The sequence below is a fragment of the Ranitomeya variabilis genome, chromosome 2, assembly GCF_051348905.1.
Source record: "Ranitomeya variabilis isolate aRanVar5 chromosome 2, aRanVar5.hap1, whole genome shotgun sequence".
In the NCBI taxonomy this organism is placed as follows: domain Eukaryota; kingdom Metazoa; phylum Chordata; class Amphibia; order Anura; family Dendrobatidae; genus Ranitomeya; species Ranitomeya variabilis.
Window position 1 is genome coordinate 1097941110 of NC_135233.1, and position 26203 is coordinate 1097967312.

The following is a 26203-nucleotide window of genomic DNA, read 5'->3' on the forward strand; positions in this document are numbered from 1 at the left end:
ATGAAACCAAGATCAACCTCTACCAGAATGATGGAAAGAGAAAAGTATGGCGAAGGCGTGGTACAGCTTATGATCCAAAGCATACCATATCATCTGTAAAACACAGCGGAGGCAGTGTGATGGCTTGGGCATGCATGGCTGCCAGTGGCACTGGGTCACTAGTGTTTATTGATGATGTGACACAGGAATGAATTCTGAGGTCTTCAGAGCCGCCATACTGTGCGCTCAGATCCAGCCAAATGCAGCCAAACTGATTGGTCGTCGTTTCATACTACAGATGGACAATGACCCAAAACATAAAGCCAAAGCAACCCAGGAGTTTATTAAAGCAAAGAAGTGGAATATTCTGGAATGGCCAAGTCAGTCACCTGATCTCAACCCAATTGAGCATGTATTTCACTTGTTAAAGACTAAACTTCAGACAGAAAGGCCACAAACAAACAGCAACTGAAAACCACCGCAGTGAAGGCCTGGCAGAGCATCAAAAAGGGGGAAACACAGCGTCTGGTGATGTCCATGAGTTCACGACTTCAGGCAGTCATTGCCAACAAAGGGTTTTCAACCAAGTACTAGAAATGAACATTTTATTTAAAATTATTGAATCTGTCCAATTACTTTTGGTCCCTTTAAAAACAGGGTGGCACATGTTAAGGAGCTGAAACTCCTACACCCTTCGTCCAATTTTAATGTGGATACCCTCAAATGAAAGCTGAAAGTCTGAACTTCAACTGCATCTGAAGTGTTTTGTTTAAAATTCATTGTGGTAATGTCTATAACCAAAATTAGAAAAATGCTGTCTCTGTCCAAATATATATGGACCTAACTGTATGTATTTATATTACATAGATAGAAGAATAGTCGTTAATTCATTTGTCAGCTTCTGTAACGTTAATGCAGGACCTGACAGGATAGAGGACACGGGTTACATACAGTAAATACACATAGAATAGTTAGATACATAGATGTCAGTGACGAGTACAATTAGTGCAGTGTGTGCAAATTATGGGACTTGTATGTATTGAATAAAAGAATATTTTTTGGGAAAAAAATGTCGTTTGCTCCAGTGCAATTTTCTGCGCTAGAGAGGGAAAGCCAATGCCTGTGGGCCGATATCAGATATTGATAGCAATAAATATCAAATATGTGTATTTTTTTATTTACTATTATTTTATTTTGAATAGGGTGAATGTGGGGTGATTTGAACTTTTATTTTTTGTTATTTTTTCACTTTTTACTTGTTTCAATCTTGAAGCTGCAATTCTCGGATCGCCTGCAGCCTTGCTCTGCGTAGCAGAAATGCTCCTCTGCTAGGAATGCCGGCCAGTGGACGCTGCTCCCAGCAAATGTCAATGACAACTGCAGTGATCTCCTGGTTGTCATGGCAGCTCATCAGCGACCAGCGGTCATGTGACAAGAGCGCCGATGGGCCGCTTTTGTGACGCACTTCCAGGGTGTGCATGTTAAATCAGAGATTGACAGCAGCATTTAACATGTTAACAGCCGCAGGTGGATTGTGATTCCACCCGCGGCTGTTAGGGGCACATGACAGTGGATGAAATCAGCTGACATGTGCCAGGAAAGATGCCGGCTCAGCGCTGGGGCACACATCAAAGGGGGAAAACTGACATGTGCCATGTCGTGAAGGGGTTAAGCAATGTTTTATGCATCATGAACATTCGTTATTCCATTCGTGTTGCCATATTCTCAGAGGAGCATTCCTTTACCTTGCCCCCTTTCTTCTCTGTCCCACATATTTTCTCCCTTTTTATAGCAATTTTATATTGGAATTATTGGGTTAATAAAGTGTCAGTCACTTTTATTTGTCCTCTTCTTGCCTCTGTGCTTCCCTTTGATACATTTATTATTAATCATTAGCATTACCTCTCCTGACCTGCAGGTGGCAGCAGTGCCTCTTTCATTTCGTTCGCTCTCGCAGATGGCCGCAGTCCTGTGGTTTCCTTTCCCGACCACTAGATGGCATTGTCCGCGCTAGCGCCGATATGTGCGCTATCATACACTGACCGCGGTCGTTGGTTGTGCGTCACTTCCGGTGTTTAAGCCGGGCAGGAAGCGTCCGGTGGAAGAAAGAACCGTGGTGAGTGTCGGGGTATTCGGGTTGGTGTCATGGTAACCGGGCAGGACTCCCCAAGACAGGAGTCACTAGTAGCAGCCGGTCCGGTGTGCGGGGCGGTTGGGGGCTGCTAGCTCAATAAAAAGCCTAAAAGCAGCCAATCAAATCTCTTCTTACATTTTCTCAGCGCAGGATAACGCATGAAAGCTGTGTTCTGATTGGTCACTTTTTCCCTTCCTGCCCAGCAGTGAACATCTGTGAGCGTCTCCCCCGCACTGACACAGTGTGACGAGCAGAGCAGCTGTGTGTGGTGACGGCAGCTGTGTGTGGTGATGGCAGACGTGCTCATCTTATTGGGATACCACAGGACGGGGTGGAATCTTGGGCTTTTTCTATATAGCGCAGTATAAAGATGGCGGCGAGGGGCCGGGCTGCCGTCCGCCGGGTAATTCCTGGGCTTTAGGCTGTGGTGCCTCTGGCAGCGACCCCTGCGGTGCGACTGGACGTGGTCGTACTCGACCACAACCAGCATATCTCTAGACCTACAGGCGGACGCCATGGCGTTTGTTACTTGTCGCTGTGGCGGACTCCATCGGGGGCACAATGCGACCCCTCCACAGCTCCAATGACCGGACTACACAGCCGGTGTCACTGCCAGAGTCGCCATGTCGCTTCGCTCTTACTCCGGACCTTATTGTTTTCTCACGCGTCCATCACAAGTAATATCGGCTGCCCGGGATTTATAGGTTCTGAGAATCTGTCCAGAAGAAGAAAAAGAGATGAACCTGGTTTGATCTGCATCTGCCCCTGCTACTATGGCAACCAAGCAGAGACTGACAGCAGCGGTCAGAGAGCCGGCACTAAATGAGACCCCCGGGGCTGTGCATTAATGATCAGTGCCCGATGGAGGACGACCCCGGCTGTCACCGATTGGTGTAGACAGGATTAAGGAATAAAGCTGGCCTCTGATTGGCCGGACCTGTCTTGTGAGATCCTCGGCATTAACCCTTGTGATTCCTTCTGCAGATCTCCTTATTCTCCCCTGGATCACGTGAGAGGGGCGCAGTCACCGTCCTCAGGGGGGCGCTATGGTGTTCTACTTCACTAGTAATGGTAAGTGCCTCGTCAGTGGGGTCCGCCAAGTGCAGACCCCAATAACACCAGGTCCATCACTATTCAACCATTCACCACATGCTGATCAGAAGGACTCCCGACACCCCCTGCAGACCGCGCTACACAATGGGGGGGATAATGTCCTCACCCCGAATCTCTTATCTGGGAATGGAGCTATTGTCTCCTGTTATCAGCCACTTCAGCCGCCATCATTTCTTTTCTTCTCTTGCAGTCGTCTCTCCGCCGTATACGATATACATGGGAAAGGACAAGTACGAGAGTAAGTGATGGGAACAGGGGGCCGAAAAATAATGGGGGCGGCCGCCATCTTCTCACATGTTCCCTATGTTTCTATTTCATTCTCTTTCAGATGAAGATCTTATAAAATACGGCTGGCCGGAAGATATCTGGTACGTGATAGTTGTATATAACCTCCATATAGAGGCCGCCCCGCGCTCTGTATGATGTATAACCTCCATAGAGCCTCCGCTCCGCGCTCTGTATGATGTATAACCTCCATATAGAGGCCGCCCCGCGCTCTGTATGATGTATAACCTCCATAGAGCCTCCGCCCCGCGCTCTGTATGATGTATAACCTCCATATAGAGGCCGCCCCGCGCTCTGTATGATGTATAACCTCCATATAGAGGCCGCCCCGCGCTCTGTATGATGTATAACCTCCATAGAGCCTCCGCCCCGCACTCAGTATGATGTATAACCTCCATAGAGCCTCCGCCCCGCACTCAGTATGATGTATAACCTCCATAGAGCCTCCGCCCCGCGCTCTGTATGATGTATAACCTCCATACAGCCTCCGCCCCGCGCTCTGTATGATGTATAACCTCCATAGAGCCTCCGCCCCGCACTCAGTATGATGTATAACATCCATAGAGCCTCCGCCCCGCGCTCTGTATGATGTATAACCTCCATACAGCCTCCGCCCCGCGCTCTGTATGATGTATAACCTCCATAGAGCCTCCGCCCCGCACTCAGTATGATGTATAACCTCCATAGAGCCTCCGCCCCGCGCTCTGTATGATGTATAACCTCCATACAGCCTCCGCCCCGCGCTCTGTATGATGTATAACCTCCATAGAGCCTCCGCCCCGCGCTCTGTATGATGTATAATCTCCATAGAGCCTCCGCCTCGCGCTCTGTATGATGTATAACCTCCATAGAGCCTCCGCCCCGCGCTCTGTATGATGTATGACCTCCATAGAGCCTCCGCCCCGCGCTCTGTATGATGTATAATCTCCATAGAGCCTCCGCCTCGCGCTCTGTATGATGTATAACCTCCATAGAGCCTCCGCCCCGCGCTCTGTATGATGTATTACCTCCATAGAGCCTCCGCCCCGCGCTCTGTATGATGTATGACCTCCATAGAGCCTCCGCCTCGCGCTCTGTATGATGTATAACCTCCATAGAGCCTCTGCCCCCTGTATGATGTATAACCTCCATAGAGCCTCCGCCCCCTGTATGATGTATAACTTCCATAGAGCCTCTGCCCCGCGCTCTGTATGATGTATAACCTCCATAGAGCCTCTGCCCCCTGTATGATGTATAACTTCCATAGAGCCTCCGCCCCGCACTCTGTATGATGTATAACCTCCATAGAGCCTCCGCCCCACCCTCTGTATTCTGTATGACCTCCATATAGAGCCTCCGCCCCGTGCTCTGTATGATGTATAACCTCCATAGAGCCTCCGCCCCGTGCTCTGTATGATGTATAACCTCCATAGAGCCTCCGCCCCGCGCTCTGTATGATGTATAACCTCCATAGAGCCTGCGCTCTGTATGATGTATAACCTCCATAGAGCCTGCGCTCTGTATGATGTATAACCTCCATAGAGCCTGCGCTCTGTATGATGTATAACCTCCATAGAGCCTCCGCCCCGCGCTCTGTATGACGTATAACCTCCATAGAGCCTCCGCCTCGCGCTCTGTATGATGTATAACCTCCATAGAGCCTCCGCCCCGCACTCAGTATGATGTATAACCTCCATAGAGCCTCCGCCCCGCGCTCTGTATGATGTATAACCTCCATAGAGCCTCCGCCCCCTGTATGATGTATAACTTCCATAGAGCCTCTGCCCCGCGCTCTGTATGATGTATAACCTCCATAGAGCCTCTGCCCCCTGTATGATGTCTAACTTCCATAGAGCCTCCGCCCCGCACTCTGTATGATGTATAACCTCCATAGAGCCTCCGCCCCGCGCTCTGTATGATGTATAACCTCCATAGAGCCTCCGCCCCGCGCTCTGTATGATGTATAACCTCCATAGAGCCTCCGCCCCGTGCTCTGTATGATGTATAACCTCCATAGAGCCTCCGCCTCGCGCTCTGTATGATGTATAACTTCCATAGAGCCTCCGCCCCGCGCTCTGTATGATGTATAACCTCCATAGAGCCTCCGCCTCGCGCTCTGTATGATGTATAACTTCCATAGAGCCTCCGCCCCGCGCTCTGTATGATGTATAACCTCCATAGAGCCTCCGCCCCGTGCTCTGTATGATGTATAACCTCCATAGAGCCTCCGCCTCGCGCTCTGTATGATGTATAACCTCCATAGAGCCTCCGCCCCGCGCTCTGTATGATGTATAACCTCCATAGAGCCTCCGCCCCGTGCTCTGTATGATGTATAACCTCCATAGAGCCTCCGCCTCGCGCTCTGTATGATGTATAACTTCCATAGAGCCTCCGCCCCCTGTATGATGTATAACTTCTATAGAGCCTCCGCCCCGCGCTCTGTATGATGTATAACCTCCATAGAGCCTCCGCCCCGCGCTCTGTATGATGTATAACCTCCATAGAGCCTCCCCCCCGCGCTCTGTATGATGTATAACCTCCATAGAGCCTCCGCCCCCTGTATGATGTATAACTTCCATAGAGCCTGCGCTCTGTATGATGTATAACCTCCATAGAGCCTCCACCCCGCGCTCTGTATGATGTATAACCTCCATAGAGCCTCCGCCCCCTGTATGATGTATAACTTCCATAGAGCCTCCGCCCCGCGCTTTGTATGATATATGACCTCCATAGAGCCTCCGCTCCGCGCTCTGTATGATGTATAACCTCCATAGAGCCTGCGCTCTGTATGATGTATAACCTCCGTAGAGCCTCCGCTCCGCGCTCTGTATGATGTATAACCTCCATAGAGCCTGCGCTCTGTATGATGTATAACCTCCATAGAGCCTCCGCTCCGCGCTCTGTATGATGTATGACCTCCATAGAGCCTCCGCCCCGCGCTCTGTATGATGTATAACCTCCATAGAGCCTGCGCTCTGTATGATGTATAACCTCCGTAGAGCCTCCGCCCCGCGCTCTGTATGATATATTATTATTATTATTTATTTATATAGCACCATTAATTCCATGGTGCTGTACATGAGAAAGGGGTTACATACAGAGTTATAGATATCATTTACAGTAAACAGGTTTACAGTGACAGACTGGTACAGAGGGGAGAGGACCCTGTCCTTGCGGACTTACATTCTATGGGATAGTGGGGAAGAGACAGAAGGTAGGGGTGAGGCGGCGGCGGCTCTGGTGGTGGTGAGGCGGCAGCTCGGTTATTGTAGGCTGTAGGCTTTCCTGAAGAGATGGGTTTTCAGGTTCCGTCTGAAGGATCCGAGGGTGGTGGATAATCGGACGTGTTGAGGCGTGGAATTCCAGAGGATAGGGGATATTCGGGAGAAATCTTGGAGGCGATTGTGTGAGGAACGAATAAGTGTGGAGGAGAGTAGGAGGTCTTGGGATGAGCGAAGATTATGTGAGGGAAGATAGTGGAAGATTAGTTCAGAGATATAGGGAGGGGACAGGTTGTGGATGGCTTTGTAGATCAGTGTTAGTAGTTTGAACTGGATTCGTTGGGGGATTGGGAGCCAGTGGAGGGATTTGCAGAGGGGAGAAGCAGGGGAGTAGCGAGGAGAGAGGTGGATTAGGCGGGCAGCAGAGTTGAGGACAGACTGGAGTGGTGCAAGGGAGTTAGCGGGGAGGCCACAGAGGAGGGTGTTGCAGTAATCGAGGCGGGAGATGATGAGAGCATGCACAAGAGTTTTGGTAGATTGTGGACTGAGGAAGGAACGGATTCTGGCAATATTTTTGAGTTGGAGGCGACAGGAGGTGGCAAGAGTTTGGACGTGCGGTTTGAAGGACAGAGCAGAGTTGAGAGTTACCCCGAGGCAGCGGATTTCAGGTGCGGGAGAGAGCGTGATGCTGTTTACCATAATAGATTGGGTAGCGGGGATACGTGAGGTGGGGGAAAGATGATGAATTCGGTTTTGTCTACATTGAGTTTTAGGAAGCGAGAGGTGAAGAAGGAGGATATGGCTGACAGACACTTCGGGATTCTGGACAGCAGGGAGGTGACATCTGGGCCAGAGAGGTAGATCTGAGTGTCGTCTGCATACAGGTGGTACTGGAAGCCATGGGACTTTGAGTTGTCCTAGGCCAAGGTTATAGATGGAAAAAAGTAGGGGTCCTAGGACAGAGCCTTGAGGGACTCCAACAGAGAGAGGGCGGGATGAGGAGGTAGTGTGGGAGTGGGAAATGCTAAATGTGCGGTTGGATAGGTATGAGGCAATCGAGGACAGGGCGAGGTCTTTGATGCCAAGGGACATATAGGGATATATAACCTCCATAGAGCCTCCGCCCCACGCTCTGTATGATGTATAACCTCCATAGAGCCTCCGCCCCACCCTCTGTATTCTGTATGACCTCCATATAGAGCCTCCGCCCTGAGCTCTGTATGATGTATGACCTCCATAGAGCCTCCGCCCCGTGCTCTGTATGATGTATAACCTCCATAGAGCCTCTGCCCCCTGTATGATGTATAACCTCCATAGAGCCTCCGCCCCGCGCTCTGTATGATGTATAACCTCCATAGAGCCTCCGCCCCGTGCTCTGTATGATGTATAACCTCCATAGAGCCTCCGCCCCGTGCTCTGTATGATGTATAACCTCCATAGAGCCTCCGCCCCGCGCTCTGTATGATGTATAACCTCCATAGAGCCTGCGCTCTGTATGATGTATAACCTCCATAGAGCCTGCGCTCTGTATGATGTATAACCTCCATAGAGCCTGCGCTCTGTATGATGTATAACCTCCATAGAGCCTCCGCCCCGCGCTCTGCATGACGTATAACCTCCATAGAGCCTCCGCCTCGCGCTCTGTATGATGTATAACCTCCATAGAGCCTCCGCCCCGCACTCAGTATGATGTATAACCTCCATAGAGCCTCCGCCCCGCGCTCTGTATGATGTATAACCTCCATAGAGCCTCCGCCCCCTGTATGATGTATAACTTCCATAGAGCCTCTGCCCCGCGCTCTGTATGATGTATAACCTCCATAGAGCCTCTGCCCCCTGTATGATGTCTAACTTCCATAGAGCCTCCGCCCCGCACTCTGTATGATGTATAACCTCCATAGAGCCTCCGCCCCGCGCTCTGTATGATGTATAACCTCCATAGAGCCTCCGCCCCGCGCTCTGTATGATGTATAACCTCCATAGAGCCTCCGCCCCGTGCTCTGTATGATGTATAACCTCCATAGAGCCTCCGCCTCGCGCTCTGTATGATGTATAACTTCCATAGAGCCTCCGCCCCCTGTATGATGTATAACTTCTATAGAGCCTCCGCCCCGCGCTCTGTATGATGTATAACCTCCATAGAGCCTCCGCCCCGCGCTCTGTATGATGTATAACCTCCATAGAGCCTCCACCCCGCGCTCTGTATGATGTATAACCTCCATAGAGCCTCCGCCCCCTGTATGATGTATAACTTCCATAGAGCCTCCGCCCCGCGCTTTGTATGATATATGACCTCCATAGAGCCTCCGCTCCGCGCTCTGTATGATGTATAACCTCCATAGAGCCTGCGCTCTGTATGATGTATAACCTCCATAGAGCCTCCGCTCCGCGCTCTGTATGATGTATGACCTCCATAGAGCCTCCGCCCCGCGCTCTGTATGATGTATAACCTCCATAGAGCCTGCGCTCTGTATGATGTATAACCTCCGTAGAGCCTCCGCCCCGCGCTCTGTATGATATATTATTATTATTTATTTATATAGCACCATTAATTCCATGGTGCTGTACATGAGAAAGGGGTTACATACAGGGTTATAGATATCATTTACAGTAAACAGGTTTACAGTGACAGACTGGTACAGAGGGGAGAGGACCCTGTCCTTGCGGACTTACATTCTATGGGATAGTGGGGAAGAGACAGAAGGTAGGGGTGAGGCGGCGGCAGCTCTGGTGGTGGTGAGGCGGCAGCTCGGTTATTGTAGGCTGTAGGCTTTCCTGAAGAGATGGGTTTTCAGGTTCCGTCTGAAGGATCCGAGGGTGGTGGATAATCGGACGTGTTGAGGCGTGGAATTCCAGAGGATAGGGGATATTCGGGAGAAATCTTGGAGGCGATTGTGTGAGGAACGAATAAGTGTGGAGGAGAGTAGGAGGTCTTGGGATGAGCGAAGATTATGTGAGGGAAGATATTGGAAGATTAGTTCAGAGATATAGGGAGGGGACAGGTTGTGGATGGCTTTGTAGATCAGTGTTAGTAGTTTGAACTGGATTCGTTGGGGGATTGGGAGCCAGTGGAGGGATTTGCAGAGGGGAGAAGCAGGGGAGTAGCGAGGAGAGAGGTGGATTAGGCGGGCAGCAGAGTTGAGGACAGACTGGAGTGGTGCAAGGGAGTTAGCGGGGAGGCCACAGAGGAGGGTGTTGCAGTAATCGAGGCGGGAGATGATGAGAGCATGCACAAGAGTTTTGGTAGATTGTGGACTGAGGAAGGAACGGATTCTGGCAATATTTTTGAGTTGGAGGCGACAGGAGGTGGCAAGAGTTTGGACGTGCGGTTTGAAGGACAGAGCAGAGTTGAGAGTTACCCCGAGGCAGCGGATTTCAGGTGCGGGAGAGAGCGTGATGCTGTTTACCATAATAGATTGGGTAGCGGGGATACGTGAGGTGGGGGAAAGATGATGAATTCGGTTTTGTCTACATTGAGTTTTAGGAAGCGAGAGGTGAAGAAGGAGGATATGGCTGACAGACACTTCGGGATTCTGGACAGCAGGGAGGTGACATCTGGGCCAGAGAGGTAGATCTGAGTGTCGTCTGCATACAGGTGGTACTGGAAGCCATGGGACTTTGAGTTGTCCTAGGCCAAGGTTATAGATGGAAAAAAGTAGGGGTCCTAGGACAGAGCCTTGAGGGACTCCAACAGAGAGAGGGCGGGATGAGGAGGTAGTGTGGGAGTGGGAAATGCTAAATGTGCGGTTGGATAGGTATGAGGCAATCGAGGACAGGGCGAGGTCTTTGATGCCAAGGGACATATAGGGATATATAACCTCCATAGAGCCTCCGCCCCACGCTCTGTATGATGTATAACCTCCATAGAGCCTCCGCCCCACCCTCTGTATTCTGTATGACCTCCATATAGAGCCTCCGCCCTGAGCTCTGTATGATGTATGACCTCCATAGAGCCTCCGCCCCGTGCTCTGTATGATGTATAACCTCCATAGAGCCTCTGCCCCCTGTATGATGTATAACCTCCATAGAGCCTCCGCCCCGCGCTCTGTATGATGTATAACCTCCATAGAGCCTCCGCCCCGTGCTCTGTATGATGTATAACCTCCATAGAGCCTCCGCCCCGTGCTCTGTATGATGTATAACCTCCATAGAGCCTCCGCCCCGCGCTCTGTATGATGTATAACCTCCATAGAGCCTGCGCTCTGTATGATGTATAACCTCCATAGAGCCTGCGCTCTGTATGATGTATAACCTCCATAGAGCCTGCGCTCTGTATGATGTATAACCTCCATAGAGCCTCCGCCCCGCGCTCTGTATGACGTATAACCTCCATAGAGCCTCCGCCTCGCGCTCTGTATGATGTATAACCTCCATAGAGCCTCCGCCCCGCACTCAGTATGATGTATAACCTCCATAGAGCCTCCGCCCCGCGCTCTGTATGATGTATAACCTCCATAGAGCCTCCGCCCCCTGTATGATGTATAACTTCCATAGAGCCTCTGCCCCGCGCTCTGTATGATGTATAACCTCCATAGAGCCTCTGCCCCCTGTATGATGTCTAACTTCCATAGAGCCTCCGCCCCGCACTCTGTATGATGTATAACCTCCATAGAGCCTCCGCCCCGCGCTCTGTATGATGTATAACCTCCATAGAGCCTCCGCCCCGCGCTCTGTATGATGTATAACCTCCATAGAGCCTCCGCCCCGTGCTCTGTATGATGTATAACCTCCATAGAGCCTCCGCCTCGCGCTCTGTATGATGTATAACTTCCATAGAGCCTCCGCCCCCTGTATGATGTATAACTTCTATAGAGCCTCCGCCCCGCGCTCTGTATGATGTATAACCTCCATAGAGCCTCCGCCCCGCGCTCTGTATGATGTATAACCTCCATAGAGCCTCCACCCCGCGCTCTGTATGATGTATAACCTCCATAGAGCCTCCGCCCCCTGTATGATGTATAACTTCCATAGAGCCTGCGCTCTGTATGATGTATAACCTCCATAGAGCCTCCACCCCGCGCTCTGTATGATGTATAACCTCCATAGAGCCTCCGCCCCCTGTATGATGTATAACTTCCATAGAGCCTCCGCCCCGCGCTTTGTATGATATATGACCTCCATAGAGCCTCCGCTCCGCGCTCTGTATGATGTATAACCTCCATAGAGCCTGCGCTCTGTATGATGTATAACCTCCGTAGAGCCTCCGCTCCGCGCTCTGTATGATGTATGACCTCCATAGAGCCTCCGCCCCGCGCTCTGTATGATGTATAACCTCCATAGAGCCTGCGCTCTGTATGATGTATAACCTCCATAGAGCCTCCGCCCCGCGCTCTGTATGATGTATAACCTCCATAGAGCCTGCGCTCTGTATGATGTATAACCTCCGTAGAGCCTCCGCCCCGCGCTCTGTATGATATATTATTATTATTATTTATTTATATAGCACCATTAATTCCATGGTGCTGTACATGAGAAAGGGGTTACATACAGGGTTATAGATATCATTTACAGTAAACAGGTTTACAGTGACACACTGGTACAGAGGGGAGAGGACCCTGTCCTTGCGGACTTACATCCTACGGGATAGTGGGGAAGAGACAGAAGGTAGGGGTGAGGCGGCGGCAGCTCTGGTGGTGGTGAGGCGGCAGCTCGGTTATTGTAGGCTGTAGGCTTTCCTGAAGAGATGGGTTTTCAGGTTCCGTCTGAAGGATCCGAGGGTGGTGGATAATCGGACGTGTTGAGGCGTGGAATTCCAGAGGATAGGGGATATTCGGGAGAAATCTTGGAGGCGATTGTGTGAGGAACGAATAAGTGTGGAGGAGAGTAGGAGGTCTTGGGATGAGCGAAGATTATGTGAGGGAAGATAGTGGAAGATTAGTTCAGAGATATAGGGAGGGGACAGGTTGTGGATGGCTTTGTAGATCAGTGTTAGTAGTTTGAACTGGATTCGTTGGGGGATTGGGAGCCAGTGGAGGGATTTGCAGAGGGGAGAAGCAGGGGAGTAGCGAGGAGAGAGGTGGATTAGGCGGGCAGCAGAGTTGAGGACAGACTGGAGTGGTGCAAGGGAGTTAGCGGGGAGGCCACAGAGGAGGGTGTTGCAGTAATCGAGGCGGGAGATGATGAGAGCATGCACAAGAGTTTTGGTAGATTGTGGACTGAGGAAGGAACGGATTCTGGCAATATTTTTGAGTTGGAGGCGACAGGAGGTGGCAAGAGTTTGGACGTGCGGTTTGAAGGACAGAGCAGAGTTGAGAGTTACCCCGAGGCAGCGGATTTCAGGTGCGGGAGAGAGCGTGATGCTGTTTACCATAATAGATTGGGTAGCGGGGATACGTGAGGTGGGGGAAAGATGATGAATTCGGTTTTGTCTACATTGAGTTTTAGGAAGCGAGAGGTGAAGAAGGAGGATATGGCTGACAGACACTTCGGGATTCTGGACAGCAGGGAGGTGACATCTGGGCCAGAGAGGTAGATCTGAGTGTCGTCTGCATACAGGTGGTACTGGAAGCCATGGGACTTTGAGTTGTCCTAGGCCAAGGTTATAGATGGAAAAAAGTAGGGGTCCTAGGACAGAGCCTTGAGGGACTCCAACAGAGAGAGGGCGGGATGAGGAGGTAGTGTGGGAGTGGGAAATGCTAAATGTGCGGTTGGATAGGTATGAGGCAATCGAGGACAGGGCGAGGTCTTTGATGCCAAGGGACATATAGGGATATATAACCTCCATAGAGCCTCCGCCCCACGCTCTGTATGATGTATAACCTCCATAGAGCCTCCGCCCCACCCTCTGTATTCTGTATGACCTCCATATAGAGCCTCCGCCCTGAGCTCTGTATGATGTATGACCTCCATAGAGCCTCCGCCCCGTGCTCTGTATGATGTATAACCTCCATAGAGCCTCTGCCCCCTGTATGATGTATAACCTCCATAGAGCCTCCGCCCCGCGCTCTGTATGATGTATAACCTCCATAGAGCCTCCGCCCCACGCTCTGTATGATGTATAACCTCCATAGAGCCTCCGCCCCGCGCTCTGTATGATGTATAACCTCCATAGAGTCTCCGCCCCGCGCTCTGTATGATGTATAACCTCCATAGAGCCTCCGCCCCACGCTCTGTATGATGTATAACCTCCATAGAGCCTCCGCCCCGCGCTCTGTATGATGTATAACCTCCATAGAGCCTCCGCCCCACGCTCTGTATGATGTATAACCTCCATAGAGCCTCCGCCCCGCGCTCTGTATGATGTATAACCTCCATAGAGTCTCCGCCCCGCGCTCTGTATGATGTATAACCTCCATAGAGCCTCCGCCCCACGCTCTGTATGATGTATAACCTCCATAGAGCCTCCGCCCCACCCTCTGTATTCTGTATGACCTCCATATAGAGCCTCCGCCCTGAGCTCTGTATGATGTATGACCTCCATAGAGCCTCCGCCCCGCGCTCTGTATGATGTATAACCTCCATAGAGCCTCCGCCCCACCCTCTGTATTCTGTATGACCTCCATATAGAGCCTCCGCCCCGTGCTCTGTATGATGTATAACCTCCATAGAGCCTCCGCCCCGCGCTCTGTATGATGTATAACCTCCATAGAGCCTCCGCCCCGCGCTCTGTATGATGTATAACCTCCATAGAGTCTCCGCCCCGCGCTCTGTATGATGTATAGCCTCCATAGAGCCTCCGCCCCGCGCTCTGTATGATGTATAACCTCCATAGAGCCTCCGCCCCGCGCTCTGTATGATGTATAACCTCCATAGAGCCTCCGCCCCGTGCTCTGTATGATGTATAACCTCCATAGAGCCTGCGCTCTGTATGATGTATAACCTCCATAGAGCCTCCGCCCCGCGCTCTGTATGATGTATAGCCTCCATAGAGCCTCCGCCCCGCGCTCTGTATGATGTATAACCTCCATAAAGCCTCCGCCCCGTGCTCTGTATGATGTATAACCTCCATAAAGCCTCCGCCCCGCGCTCTGTATGATGTATAACCTCCATAGAGCCTCCGCCTCGCGCTCTGTATGATGTATAACCTCCATAGAGCCTCCGCCCCGCCCTCTGTATGATGTATAACCTCCATAGAGCCTCCGCCCCGCCCTCTGTATTCTGTATGACCTCCATAGAGCCTCCGCCCCGCGCTCTGTATTCTGTATAACCTCCATAGAGCCTCCGCCCCGCGCTCTGTATGATGTATAACCTCCATAGAGCCTCCGCCCCGCGCTCTGTATGATGTATAACCTCCATAGAGCCTCCGCCCCGCCCTCTGTATGATGTATAGCCTCCATAGAGCCTCCGCCCCGCCCTCTGTATTCTGTATGACCTCCATAGAGCCTCCGCCCCGCGCTCTGTATTCTGTATAACCTCCATAGAGCCTCCGCCCCGCACTCTGTATGATGTATAACCTCCATAGAGCCTCCGCCCCGCGCTCTGTATGATGTATAACCTCCATAGAGCCTCCGCCCCGAGCTCTGTATGATGTATAACCTCCATAGAGCCTCCGCCCCGCCCTCTGTATTCTGTATGACCTCCATAGAGCCTCCGCCCCGCCCTCTGTATTCTGTATAACCTCCATAGAGCCTCCGCCCCGCGCTCTGTATGATGTATAACCTCCATAGAGCCTCCGCCCCGCGCTCTGTATGATGTATAACCTCCATAGAGCCTCCGCCCCGCGCTCTGTATTCTGTATAACCTCATAGAGCCTCCGCCCCGCGCTCTGTATGATGTATAATCTCCATAGAGCCTCCGCCCCGCGCTCTGTATGATGGATAACCTCTGGTCCTTTCTCCCAGGTTCCATGTGGATAAGCTTTCCTCCGCTCACGTTTACCTCCGGTTACACCAGGTCAGTGTTTCCGCCGCTCGGTTCGGGCCGTCTGTAGACGTCTCTCGGCTCGTCTGTGTTATTAATATGACTCCGCGGTTGCAGGGACAGACGATAGACGACATCCCGAAAGACGTCCTGACGGACTGCGCACATCTGGTGAAGGGCAACAGCATCCAAGGTGCGTGTGACGCTGGGGGTCCGACCCCTGGTGTGACCTCTGACCCTGACACCTCAGGGCTGCGGAGTATGGAGAGGTCCTGCACGGACTCCTGCCCCCTGGTGGCCACATCTGGAGAATGTGTAGGATTTGGCGCATTACATAATAATGTCCTTTTTTTTTTTTTTCTCATCAGGCTGCAAAATGAACAACATCAATGTGGTTTACACGCCGTGGAGCAACCTGCGCAAGACCGGAGACATGGACGTCGGTCAGATCGGGTTTCATCGGCAGAAAGATGTAAATTCATCAGGAATGGATGTGCAAGTACAGCATGGCACAGGGGGAGCGACAGCGCGCCTCCTGTTGGGCGCAGGTGGTGGGTGACTGCAAAATCTACATCAGAGATTACTGGCAGCGGTGGATTTTGGAGCAGCTCCACAATATCCTCCTGTGTGACCGTGTCTGTATCACTGACCTAGAAAACCTTCATCCTGTATACTGCAATGTGCCCAGCAGATGGCGCACATGAGCCACCAAGCGAGTGAGGCTGGGTCAGTCATGCGAGCTGTCGTCCCCCACTGTAATCACAGCGTACATGACTTGCTCTGTGAGTACAGACCCCCTGAGCGAGGGAATGAGCTTTACGCTGTGACAAGACCCCCGCGGCCGTATGATGGTGGTGACCCTCGTATAGCCTCTGGTAGAGTGAAATTAGTGGAACAACCCTATTAACTCTTAATATAAGATTAAAGGGCGAAGGAAAACTTTTTCTATCCCCGTGTCTGAAGTTTGGGGTCCGGGTCACTGGGGAGGGGCAGAAGTCTGCGAGTGTGAACACTGCCATGCTCCAGCTCCGAGGATCAGCAGATCACGTCTGCCGCCATCGCTGGAGATCTCAGGACCCCGGCCCCCCTGGTCCAGACTTCTACTACATGGCTCTAACATGCCAGATGTCTCCTCTGAGGGTCCATTACGTCTCTTCCAGGTGAAGAGCATCAATGTCGAGAAGAAAGTCAACGAGATCCTGAACCGGTTGGAAAAAACGAAAGACGAGCGGTTTCCGGACCTGGCGGCAGAGAAGGAATCCCGAGATCGGGAGGAGAGGAACGAGAAGAAGGCTCAGATCCAGGAGATGAAGAAGAAAGAGAAGGATGAAGTGAAGAAGAAGAAAGATATGGAAGAACTCAGGTCAGTGTCATGTCCAGAGTACGACTGATAATCTGCTGACGAGGGTCTTATAGTGAGGGGTCTCCATCTGCCATAATACCACTGACAGGTGATGAGAATAACACTGGTTGTCTCGGGACGTTGGAGGTGGGGTATAGTATGGGGGCTGCGAGAGGCGGAATTGTGGCAGGTGATCCCGGTATACACCAGATCTTGTGGGGTGTTCCCGGTATACGGCAGGTCTTGTTGGCTGTTCTCGGTATACGGCAGGTCTTGTGGGGTGTTCCCGGTATACGGCAGGTCTTGTGGGGTGTTCCCGGTATACGGCAGGTCTTGTGGGGTGTTCCCGGTATACGGCAGGTCTTGTGGGGTGTTCCCGGTATACGGCAGGTCTTGTGGGGTGTTCCCGGTATACGGCAGGTCTTGTGTGGTGTTCCCAGTATGTGGCAGGTCTTGTGTGGTGTTCCCAGTATGTGGCAGGTCTTGTGTGGTGTTCCCAGTATGTGGCAGGTCTTTTTGGCTGTTCCCAGTATACGGCAGGTCTTGTGGGGCGTTCTCGGTATACAGCAGGTCTTGTTGGCTGTTCCTGGTATACGGCAGGTCTTGTGGGGTGTTCCCATTATACGGCAGGTCTTGTTGGCTGTTCCCGGTATATAACAGGTCTTGTGGTGTGTTCCCGGTTTATGGCAGGTCTTGTGGTGTGTTCCCGGTATATGGCAGGTCTTGGGGGTTCCCGGTATACGGCAGGTCATGTGGGGTGTTCCCGGTATGCGGCAGGTCTTGTGGGGTGTTCCCATTATACGGCAGGTCTTGTTGGCTGTTCCCGGTATATAACAGGTCTTGTGGTGTGTTCCCAGTTTATGGCAGGTCTTGGGGGTTCCCGGTATACGGCAGGTCATGTGGGGTGTTCCCGGTATACGGCAGGTCTTGTGGGGTGTTCCCGGTATACGGCAGGTCTTGTGGGATGTTCCCGGTATACGGCAGGTCTTGTGGGATGTTCCCGGTATACGGCAGGTCTTGTGGGGTGTTTCCGGTATACGGCAGGTCTTGTGGTGTGTTCCCGGTATATGGCAGGTCTTGGGGGTTCCCGGTATACGGCAGGTCATGTGGGGTGTTCCCGGTATGCGGCAGGTCTTGTGGGGTGTTCCCGGTATACGGCAGGTCTTGTGGGGTGTTCCCGGTATGCGGCAGGTCTTGTGGGGTGTTCCCGGTATACGGCAGGTCTTGTGGGGTGTTCCCGGTATACGGCAGGTCTTGTGGGGTGTTCCCGGTATACGGCAGGTCTTGTGGGGTGTTCCCGGTATACGGCAGGTCTTGTGTGGTGTTCCCAGTATGTGGCAGGTCTTGTGTGGTGTTCCCAGTATGTGGCAGGTCTTTTTGGCTGTTCCCAGTATACGGCAGGTCTTGTGGGGTGTTCCCAGTATACGGCAGGTCTTGTGGGGTGTTCCCGGTATACGGCAGGTCTTGTGGGATGTTCCCGGTATACGGCAGGTCTTGTGGGGCGTTCTCGGTATACAGCAGGTCTTGTGAGATGTTCCCATTATACGGCAGGTCTTGTGGGATGTTCCCGGTATATAACAGGTCTTGTGGTGTGTTCCCGGTTTATGGCAGGTCTTCTGGTGTGTTCCCGGTATACGGCAGGTCATGTGGGGTGTTCCCGGTATGCGGCAGGTCTTGTGGGGTGTTCCCGGTATACGGCAGGTCTTGTGGGATGTTCCCGGTATACGGCAGGTCTTGTGGGATGTTTCCGGTATACGGCAGGTCTTGTGGGGTGTTTCCGGTATACGGCAGGTCTTGTGGGGTGTTTCCGGTATACGGCAGGTCTTGTGGGGTGTTCCCGGTATACGGCAGGTCTTGTGGGGTGTTCCCGGTATACGGCAGGTCTTGTGGGGTGTTCCCGGTATACGGCAGGTCTTGTGTGGTGTTCCCAGTATGTGGCAGGTCTTGTGTGGTGTTCCCAGTATGTGGCAGGTCTTTTTGGCTGTTCCCAGTATACGGCAGGTCTTGTGGGGTGTTCCCAGTATACGGCAGGTCTTGTGGGGTGTTCCCGGTATACGGCAGGTCTTGTGGGGTGTTCCCGGTATACGGCAGGTCTTGTGTGGTGTTCCCAGTATGTGGCAGGTCTTGTGTGGTGTTCCCAGTATGTGGCAGGTCTTTTTGGCTGTTCCCAGTATACGGCAGGTCTTGTGGGGTGTTCCCAGTATACGGCAGGTCTTGTGTGGTGTTCCCAGTATGTGGCAGGTCTTGTGTGGTGTTCCCAGTATGTGGCAGGTCTTTTTGGCTGTTCCCGGTATACGGCAGGTCTTGTGTGGTGTTCCCAGTATACGGCAGGTCTTGTGGGGTGTTCCCGGTATACGGCAGGTCTTGTGGGGTGTTTCCGGTATACAGCAGGTCTTGTGGGGTGTTCCCGGTATACGGCAGGTCTTGTGGGATGTTCCCGGTATACGGCAGGTCTTGTGGGGTGTTTCCGGTATACGGCAGGTCTTGTGTGGTGTTCCTGGTATACGGCAGGTCTTGTGAGGTGTTCCTGGTATACGGCAGGTCTTGTGGGATGTTCCCGGTATACAGCAGGTCTTGTGGGATGTTCCCGGTATACGGCAGGTCTTGTGGGATGTTCCCGGTATACAGCAGGTCTTGTGGGATGTTCCCGGTATACGGCAGGTCTTGTTGGCTGTTTCCGGTATATGCAGCTATGATATCACAGTGTCTGAGCACACAGAGCAGCGGTTGCAGACTGGTTTTACAGCTCATGATGGTGACGCTTCCTAGAAGGAGCCTGAGATCAGGACTGGAGCTTGGAGCGATGGAGGAGGCTCCTGCTCAGGTGATACCTGGAGACCCCCAGATCTCCGTCCGGTCAGCCATCTTTGGGAGGCCGCAGCAAGCGACGCATCGGATGGACAGGATCTGATGGAGCCAGAGCGCACCGGACACATCTGACCTCCCTCCATGGCGCCCTGTGTGTGCGTCCTGCATATTAACCCCCTCTGTTCTCCCTCCAGGAATTACACCTCCTTGATGAAGTCAGAAAATATGTCTTCTAATCAGGTAAGAAAAGTGACATCGTCTGCAGCTTTCTGACCCACATTGTCTCATTATTCCCATTGATCAGTGTCAGTGAATGGAACCACTCCTTGTTTGTTGCTGCTCACACAGCTGCAGGGCTGTCACAGTGTGCCAGTGTCGGGTATGGTCGCACACTGTAGAGTGCAGGCGCTAACATTCGCCTATAGCTGTGTGAGAAATAATTAATCCTTTCTAATCACGTGTCATGGAATAAATGCATCTTGGGAGGATGCGGCACCTTCAAGGACATTTTTTATTTTTCAACTTAAATAATAAATATCGCCATTACTTTTCATTAACCCCTTCACCACCTTGTGATTTTTTAGTCTCCATTTTTTGGGGATCTGGGGCCTGGTGGCGAGGGCTTATTTTTTGCGCTCCGAGTTGACGTTTTTCTAGATGCCATTCTCGAGTTGATACAATGTTTTGATGGCCCCGTTATTGCAATGTAGCGGCGACCAAACAAAATAGAATTTGTGTTGAATGTTGCCATCACTGATTGACAGCGGCATTTAACAAGTTAACAGCCGCAGATGGATGGTGATTCCACCTACGGCTGTTAGCGGCACGTGATCAAACCTGCTGTCATGTCCTGGAAAAGATGCGGGCTCAGCGCCCGAGCCCACGTCAAAGGGACAGAAACAACCTTGGACGTTCCTATAGGTCCAAGATCCTAAATGGGTTTTAAATGTTCCTCCATTTACCTTCTACACCGTGTTCCAAATTATTATGCAAATGATATTTTTCTCGGATTTTCCTAAAAGGTCGGTGCAAATGACAGTCCGTCTAATAAAAGTCATCACCCGTTAGATTATACATCAAATTTTATTGAAGAAACCTCCCAATGATAACAGTATAATCTCCAAAATGAATAAAACCTCACAATGCACTGCTCCAAATTATTAGGCCCAGTAGAATTTCTAACCATTTGATGTTTTAACCCTAGAATGTGTGACCATAGAAATCTACACTATTACGTACCTGGGGCCTTTGAGGCCTGTTTTCAAATAACATGGAATAACTCCAAAAATTTTTTTTTCAAAGTTATTTGAAAGTAAGCATGCATTCCCACTAGCTCTGGGGTCCGCCTGGACGGGATTTCGTAATGGATCTGACCTGGTGACCCCGGCTAAGGCTGGTAGAACGCGTACCTGGGGCCTCGCAGGCCTGTCAGGTTACTTGTTTATTATTTTCTGTAAAACTACTTTAGTTACAATTTTGAAACTCTAGGTATTCCTCAGCTATATAGTTGTTAGTAATTTCCAGTTGTTCGTATATTTTTATGTTATAGGCATTTCGTTTTTCAACGCTTTTTTTGTGACTACCCCATATTCACGTACCTGGGGCCTTTTAGGCCTGTGTGCAAATAACATGGAATAACTCAAATAAAAATACTTTTCAAAGTTTATTTTAAATTTGCAAAGTAAGGATGCATTCCCACTAGCGCTGGGGTCCACCAGGAGGGGATCCGTAATGGATCTGACCTCCTGGTGACCTCAGCTAAGGCTGGTGGAATCCCGGCATTCCATCAGCCTTAGCTGGAGTTACCAGGAGGTCAGATCCATTATGGATCCCATTCTGGTGAACCCCAGCGCTACTTGGAACATAGCCTAAGATGTGTATAATTCCCCAAAAAAATTATGTACATAAAACAACAAAAATGTAACTAAACGGGCACGCCCAATATATTCACTCAGTACAATTTTTTATGATGGATACATTTTTTCTTATAAAAAGTTTTTACATAAAGTCTGTAGCAAACTTGGTGCAGGAATATTTATTTTCCACTTTACATAATCCCCCGACAATTCTTGCATATTATTTTTTCTTCAGAATGTTCCCTGCATACATTTTGTCCGCAAGTAGAACAGAAACGCTCCGATTTTCTTTCTTTCTTTGCTGGACAAATATAGCAGCGCTTTCTTTTTTTTTCTCTTTGCTCTGGCTGTTCCTGAAAGCGTATTGCACATCGGATCATTGCCGCCGTAATTTGCCTTGATAAGCATATCATGCTGCTTCTCTCTAGCTTAGTAGGCATCAAAAGTTCATAACAAAGTTCTGTCAAAAATAGACGTCTATTGTCCTTCCTGTTGGCATGGAATTCTGGATTAGTTTGACAATAAACAATATAGCTATTGAGGGATGACACATCAAGGATATTGGAAAAAAGGGCAACAGGCCAACGTTTAGTCTGCCTTTTACACGAATATTCAGTAATCATTTCGTCCATCTTGTCGACACCTCCTTTTGTCTTATTATAATGAAGTATAATTTCAGGTCATTGGTGTCAATACTTCCATCGTGATGCATTGTGCTCAGTAATATCACAGATTTTTCTTTCTTGGCTTTATAGGACACCATTGTTGCCTCATTGCAGAAACCGAATACACTCTCGTAGATTGGTCGCTGTGCATTGTGCTTCATTATTGGTGGAATTTCGCGGCGGTTTGGTCTCATTGTACCAACAAGTGTTAGTTGTTTCTGAAGCAAAAAAACTAGGATTTAGGACTAAAGGACCTGTACTGACATCATAATCACGTTACTTTGTGAGGGGAAACTCCCTTCCAGGATCACATTACCATGTCAGGCAGAATCCACACTCTTCCCAGCAACAGCCATCGAACAATAGTCATAAAGACTGAGTCATAAGTTCTTCCCCAACAACAGTACAGACAAAAAGACTGAGGAGTACATGTAAACCAACGCAGGCCTCAAAGGCCCCAGGTACGTGAATCTGGGGTAGTCACAAAACAAGCGTTGCTATACGAGATGCCTATAACATAAAAATATATGAACAACTGGATATTACTAACAACTATATACCTGAGGATTACCTTGAGTTTCAAAATTCTAACTAATGTAGTTTTACAGATAATAGAAAACAAGTAACCTAGCAGGCCTGCGAGGCCCCAGGTACGCGTTCTAGGGTTAAACAACTGAAAAGTCTCATTTGTGGAATTTGCAGCATTAGGAGGTCACATCCACTGAACAAAAAAGCTATTTAACTCCAAAACCTCCTAACAGGCCAAGTTACATGATCACGTAGGACCCTTCTTTGATGTCACCTTCACAATTCCTGCATCCATTGAACTTGTGAGTTTTTGGAGAGTTTCTGCTTGTATTTCTTTGCCTCCAGAGCTGCTGTTTGGATGTGAACGGCCTCCCACCCTCATAGATCTTTTGCTTGATGATCCTCTAAAGGTTCTCTATAGGGTTGAGGTCAGGGGAAGATGGTGGCCACACCATGAGTTTATCTCCTTTTATGCCCATAGCAGCCAATGACTCAGAGGTTTCTTTGTAGCATGAGATGGTGCATTGTCAGCATGAAGATGATTTTGCTCCTGAAGGCACGTTTCTGCTTTTTATACCAGGGAAGAAAGTTGTCAGTCAGAAACTCTATATACTTTGCAGAGGTCATTTTCACACCTTCAGGAACCTTAAAGGGCTCTACCAGCTGTTTCCCCATGATTCCAGCCCAAAACATGTCTCCTCCACCTCCTTGCTGACGTCGCAGCCTTGTTGGGACATGGTGGCCATCCACCAACCATCCACTACTCCATCCATCTGGACCATCCACGGTTGCTCAACACTCATCAGTAAACAAGACTGTTTGGAAATTAGTCTTCATGTATGTCTGGGCCCACTGCAACCGTTTCTGCTTGTGAACACTGTTTAAGGGTGGCCGGATAGTAGGTTTATGCACCACAGCAAGCCTTTGAAGGAGCCTACACCTTGAGTTTTGAGTCTAGAGGCCCCAGCAGCTTCAAATAACTGTCTACTGCTTTGTAAAGGTATTTTGGCAGCTGCGCTCGTAATCCAATGAACTTGCCTGTCAGAAACCTTCCTCATTATGCCTTTATTTGCATGAACTCTGTCTGTGCTCTGTTTCAGTCGCAAATCTCTTCACAGGACGATGATCACTCTTAAGTTTTCGTGAAATATTTAATGTTTTCATACCTTGTCCAAGGCATTGCACTATTTAACGCTTTTCAGCAGCAGAGAGATCCTTTTTATTTCCCATATTGCTTGAAACACTGTGGCCTGCTTAATAATGTGGAACGTCATTTATAAGTAGTTTTCCTTTAATTAGAATCACTTGGAAAACCAATTATCACATGTGTTTAAGATTGATTTCAGTGATCCATTGAGGCCTGAGACACAATACCATCCACGAGTTTATTTGAAAAACAAAACAATTAAATCTTTACGACACTTAAATCCAATTTGCATAATAATTTGGAACACGGTGTATACTGCACTGTCTATAACTGGCTGCAGAATGAGTTAACAGGAAATGTGATCTCGATGTGACAGGGGAGCTTGTAACTCTGTCTTTTTATAACTCCTTGGTGCTGATTTATAGCTGCAGAGTAGATGAAAGTTAAGCTGAACTTTGCTGCGGTCATAAACCCACTTATGGGAAAGTTACAAAGCTGCCCCTAAAAATATAAAATGTAAAACGCTTCATGAAAAGTTTTAATATTCCTGGGTGATGTTCCCTTCCATATATCCACTGACCTTTCCTTTTCCCTAATTCCCCCAGCACAATCCTTCCCTAGGTTTCTATTATGGGGTCACAACTCTTATGCCCCGCCCCCGAGGAGCGTATTCTCTTTACGACAACCCCACTATAATCAATGTACACAGATTTAGGGGTGCACATTTGTCCTTCCTGGAGTCCGGGATCATAACACTATAAGATTGTGAAGTTTTTTTTTTTTTTTTTTTTTTTTTCTTCCAGGACGGCAACGACTCCGACGAGTTCATGTAACGCGGGCAGCGCCCATTGTTAAAGAGATACGGACTCATCTGCGTTGGTCGGGGGACCGTCTACTCAATGCCAAAATAAAGGACCTGTGCATTCAGTGCCTGCTTCACTGCTCCGGCCCGCCTCAGCCGCCAGGAATCCCTCTGGGATGAGACGGGCCGTCTTCATGTATCATGGAGACTATGGGGGTGGATGAGGGTTTGTACTAAACGTGCGCGGAGTCCGTCTGCGGCCCCCTGTGGGCCGACATCCTCCTGTGGGCCGCACCTGCCCATAGCATCGCCCTATGCAAGAAGCCTCCAGAGACGCTACATCCCGCTGCGCCTTCTCCACCGGCAGCTGCTGGACGGAATGTTTTAGCATTTTTGATGCTCTCCAACATCTCGATAAGCGGAGTCGTGTATTTTTGAAAGCTCCCGACCGGGGTTCACTGCTGCACGTCACTGGCACCATTGATCGGCCTCATCTCGCTGCCTGGAACAAGCAAGCTGGCAAATAAAATCATGGCTGAGGAGGGACGGCTCCGTGCTCTTGTTTTAAGCCGCGGCATCTAATGTGAGCGTGTGTACAGAGTTTCGGAGGTGCGGAACCTTAAAGGGGCACTCTGGGGAGATATCGTATCCCTTCTGTGCTTATCTGCCCCTGTTCTGTTCCTGAGGGCCCCTGCTCCCTTCTGGGACCAACATCGGGCCTGGGCGAGCTTTCAGCTTATTATGAAGGCCAAGCCGTCTGACACTATAATCAGTCCTGTGCAAAAAATTTAGGTATCTGGTGACCACCCGTCTCCTCCATCATCAGTATCTGGTGACCGCCCGTCTCCTCCATTATCAGTGTCTGGTGACCGCCCGTCTCCTCCATTATCAGTGTCTGGTGACCGCCCGTCTCCTCCATTATCAGTGTCTGGTGACCGCCCGTCTCCTCCATCATCAGTATCTGGTGACCACCTGTAGCCTCCATCATCAGTATCTGGTGATCGCCCGTCTCCTCCATCATCAGTATCTGGTGACCGCCTGTCTCCTCCATCATCAGTATCTGGTGACCGCCCGTCTCCTCCATCATCAGTATCTGGTGACCGCCTGTAGCCTCCATCATCAGTATCTTGTGACTGCCCGTCACCTCCATCATCAGTATCTGGTGACCGCCCATCACCTCCATCATCAGTATCTGGTGACCGCCCATCACCTCCATCATCAGTATCTGGTGACCGCCCGTCACCTCTATTATCAGTATCTGGTGATCTCCCGTCTCCTCCATCATCAGTATCTGGTGACCGCCCGTCTCCTCCATCATCAGTATCTGGTGACCGTCCGTCACCTCCATCATCAGTATCTGGTGACCGCCCATCACCTCCATCATCAGTATCTGGTGACCGCCCGTCACCTCTATTATCAGTATCTGGTGACCGCCCGTCTCCTCCATCATCAGTATCTGGTGACCGTCCGTCACCTCCATCATCAGTATCTGGTGACCGCCCATCACCTCCATCATCAGTATCTGGTGACCGCCCGTCACCTCTA

At 50.4% G+C, this 26203-nt stretch overlaps 1 protein-coding gene across 1 annotated transcript; it reads left to right on the forward strand.

Annotated features, from left to right (window-relative positions):
- Positions 1-1888: 1888 nt before the first annotated feature.
- CCDC25 (coiled-coil domain containing 25) lies at positions 1889-25201 on the forward strand. The gene is made up of 10 exons (XM_077291796.1): positions 1889-2095; positions 3098-3184; positions 3417-3464; positions 3555-3594; positions 15492-15543; positions 15628-15703; positions 15879-15982; positions 16671-16873; positions 19855-19900; positions 24660-25201. Exons 2-10 carry the CDS (start codon positions 3160-3162, stop codon positions 24687-24689), a joined length of 624 nt encoding a protein of 207 aa, XP_077147911.1. The 5' UTR covers positions 1889-2095; positions 3098-3159; the 3' UTR covers positions 24690-25201.
- Positions 25202-26203: the final 1002 nt, after the last annotated feature.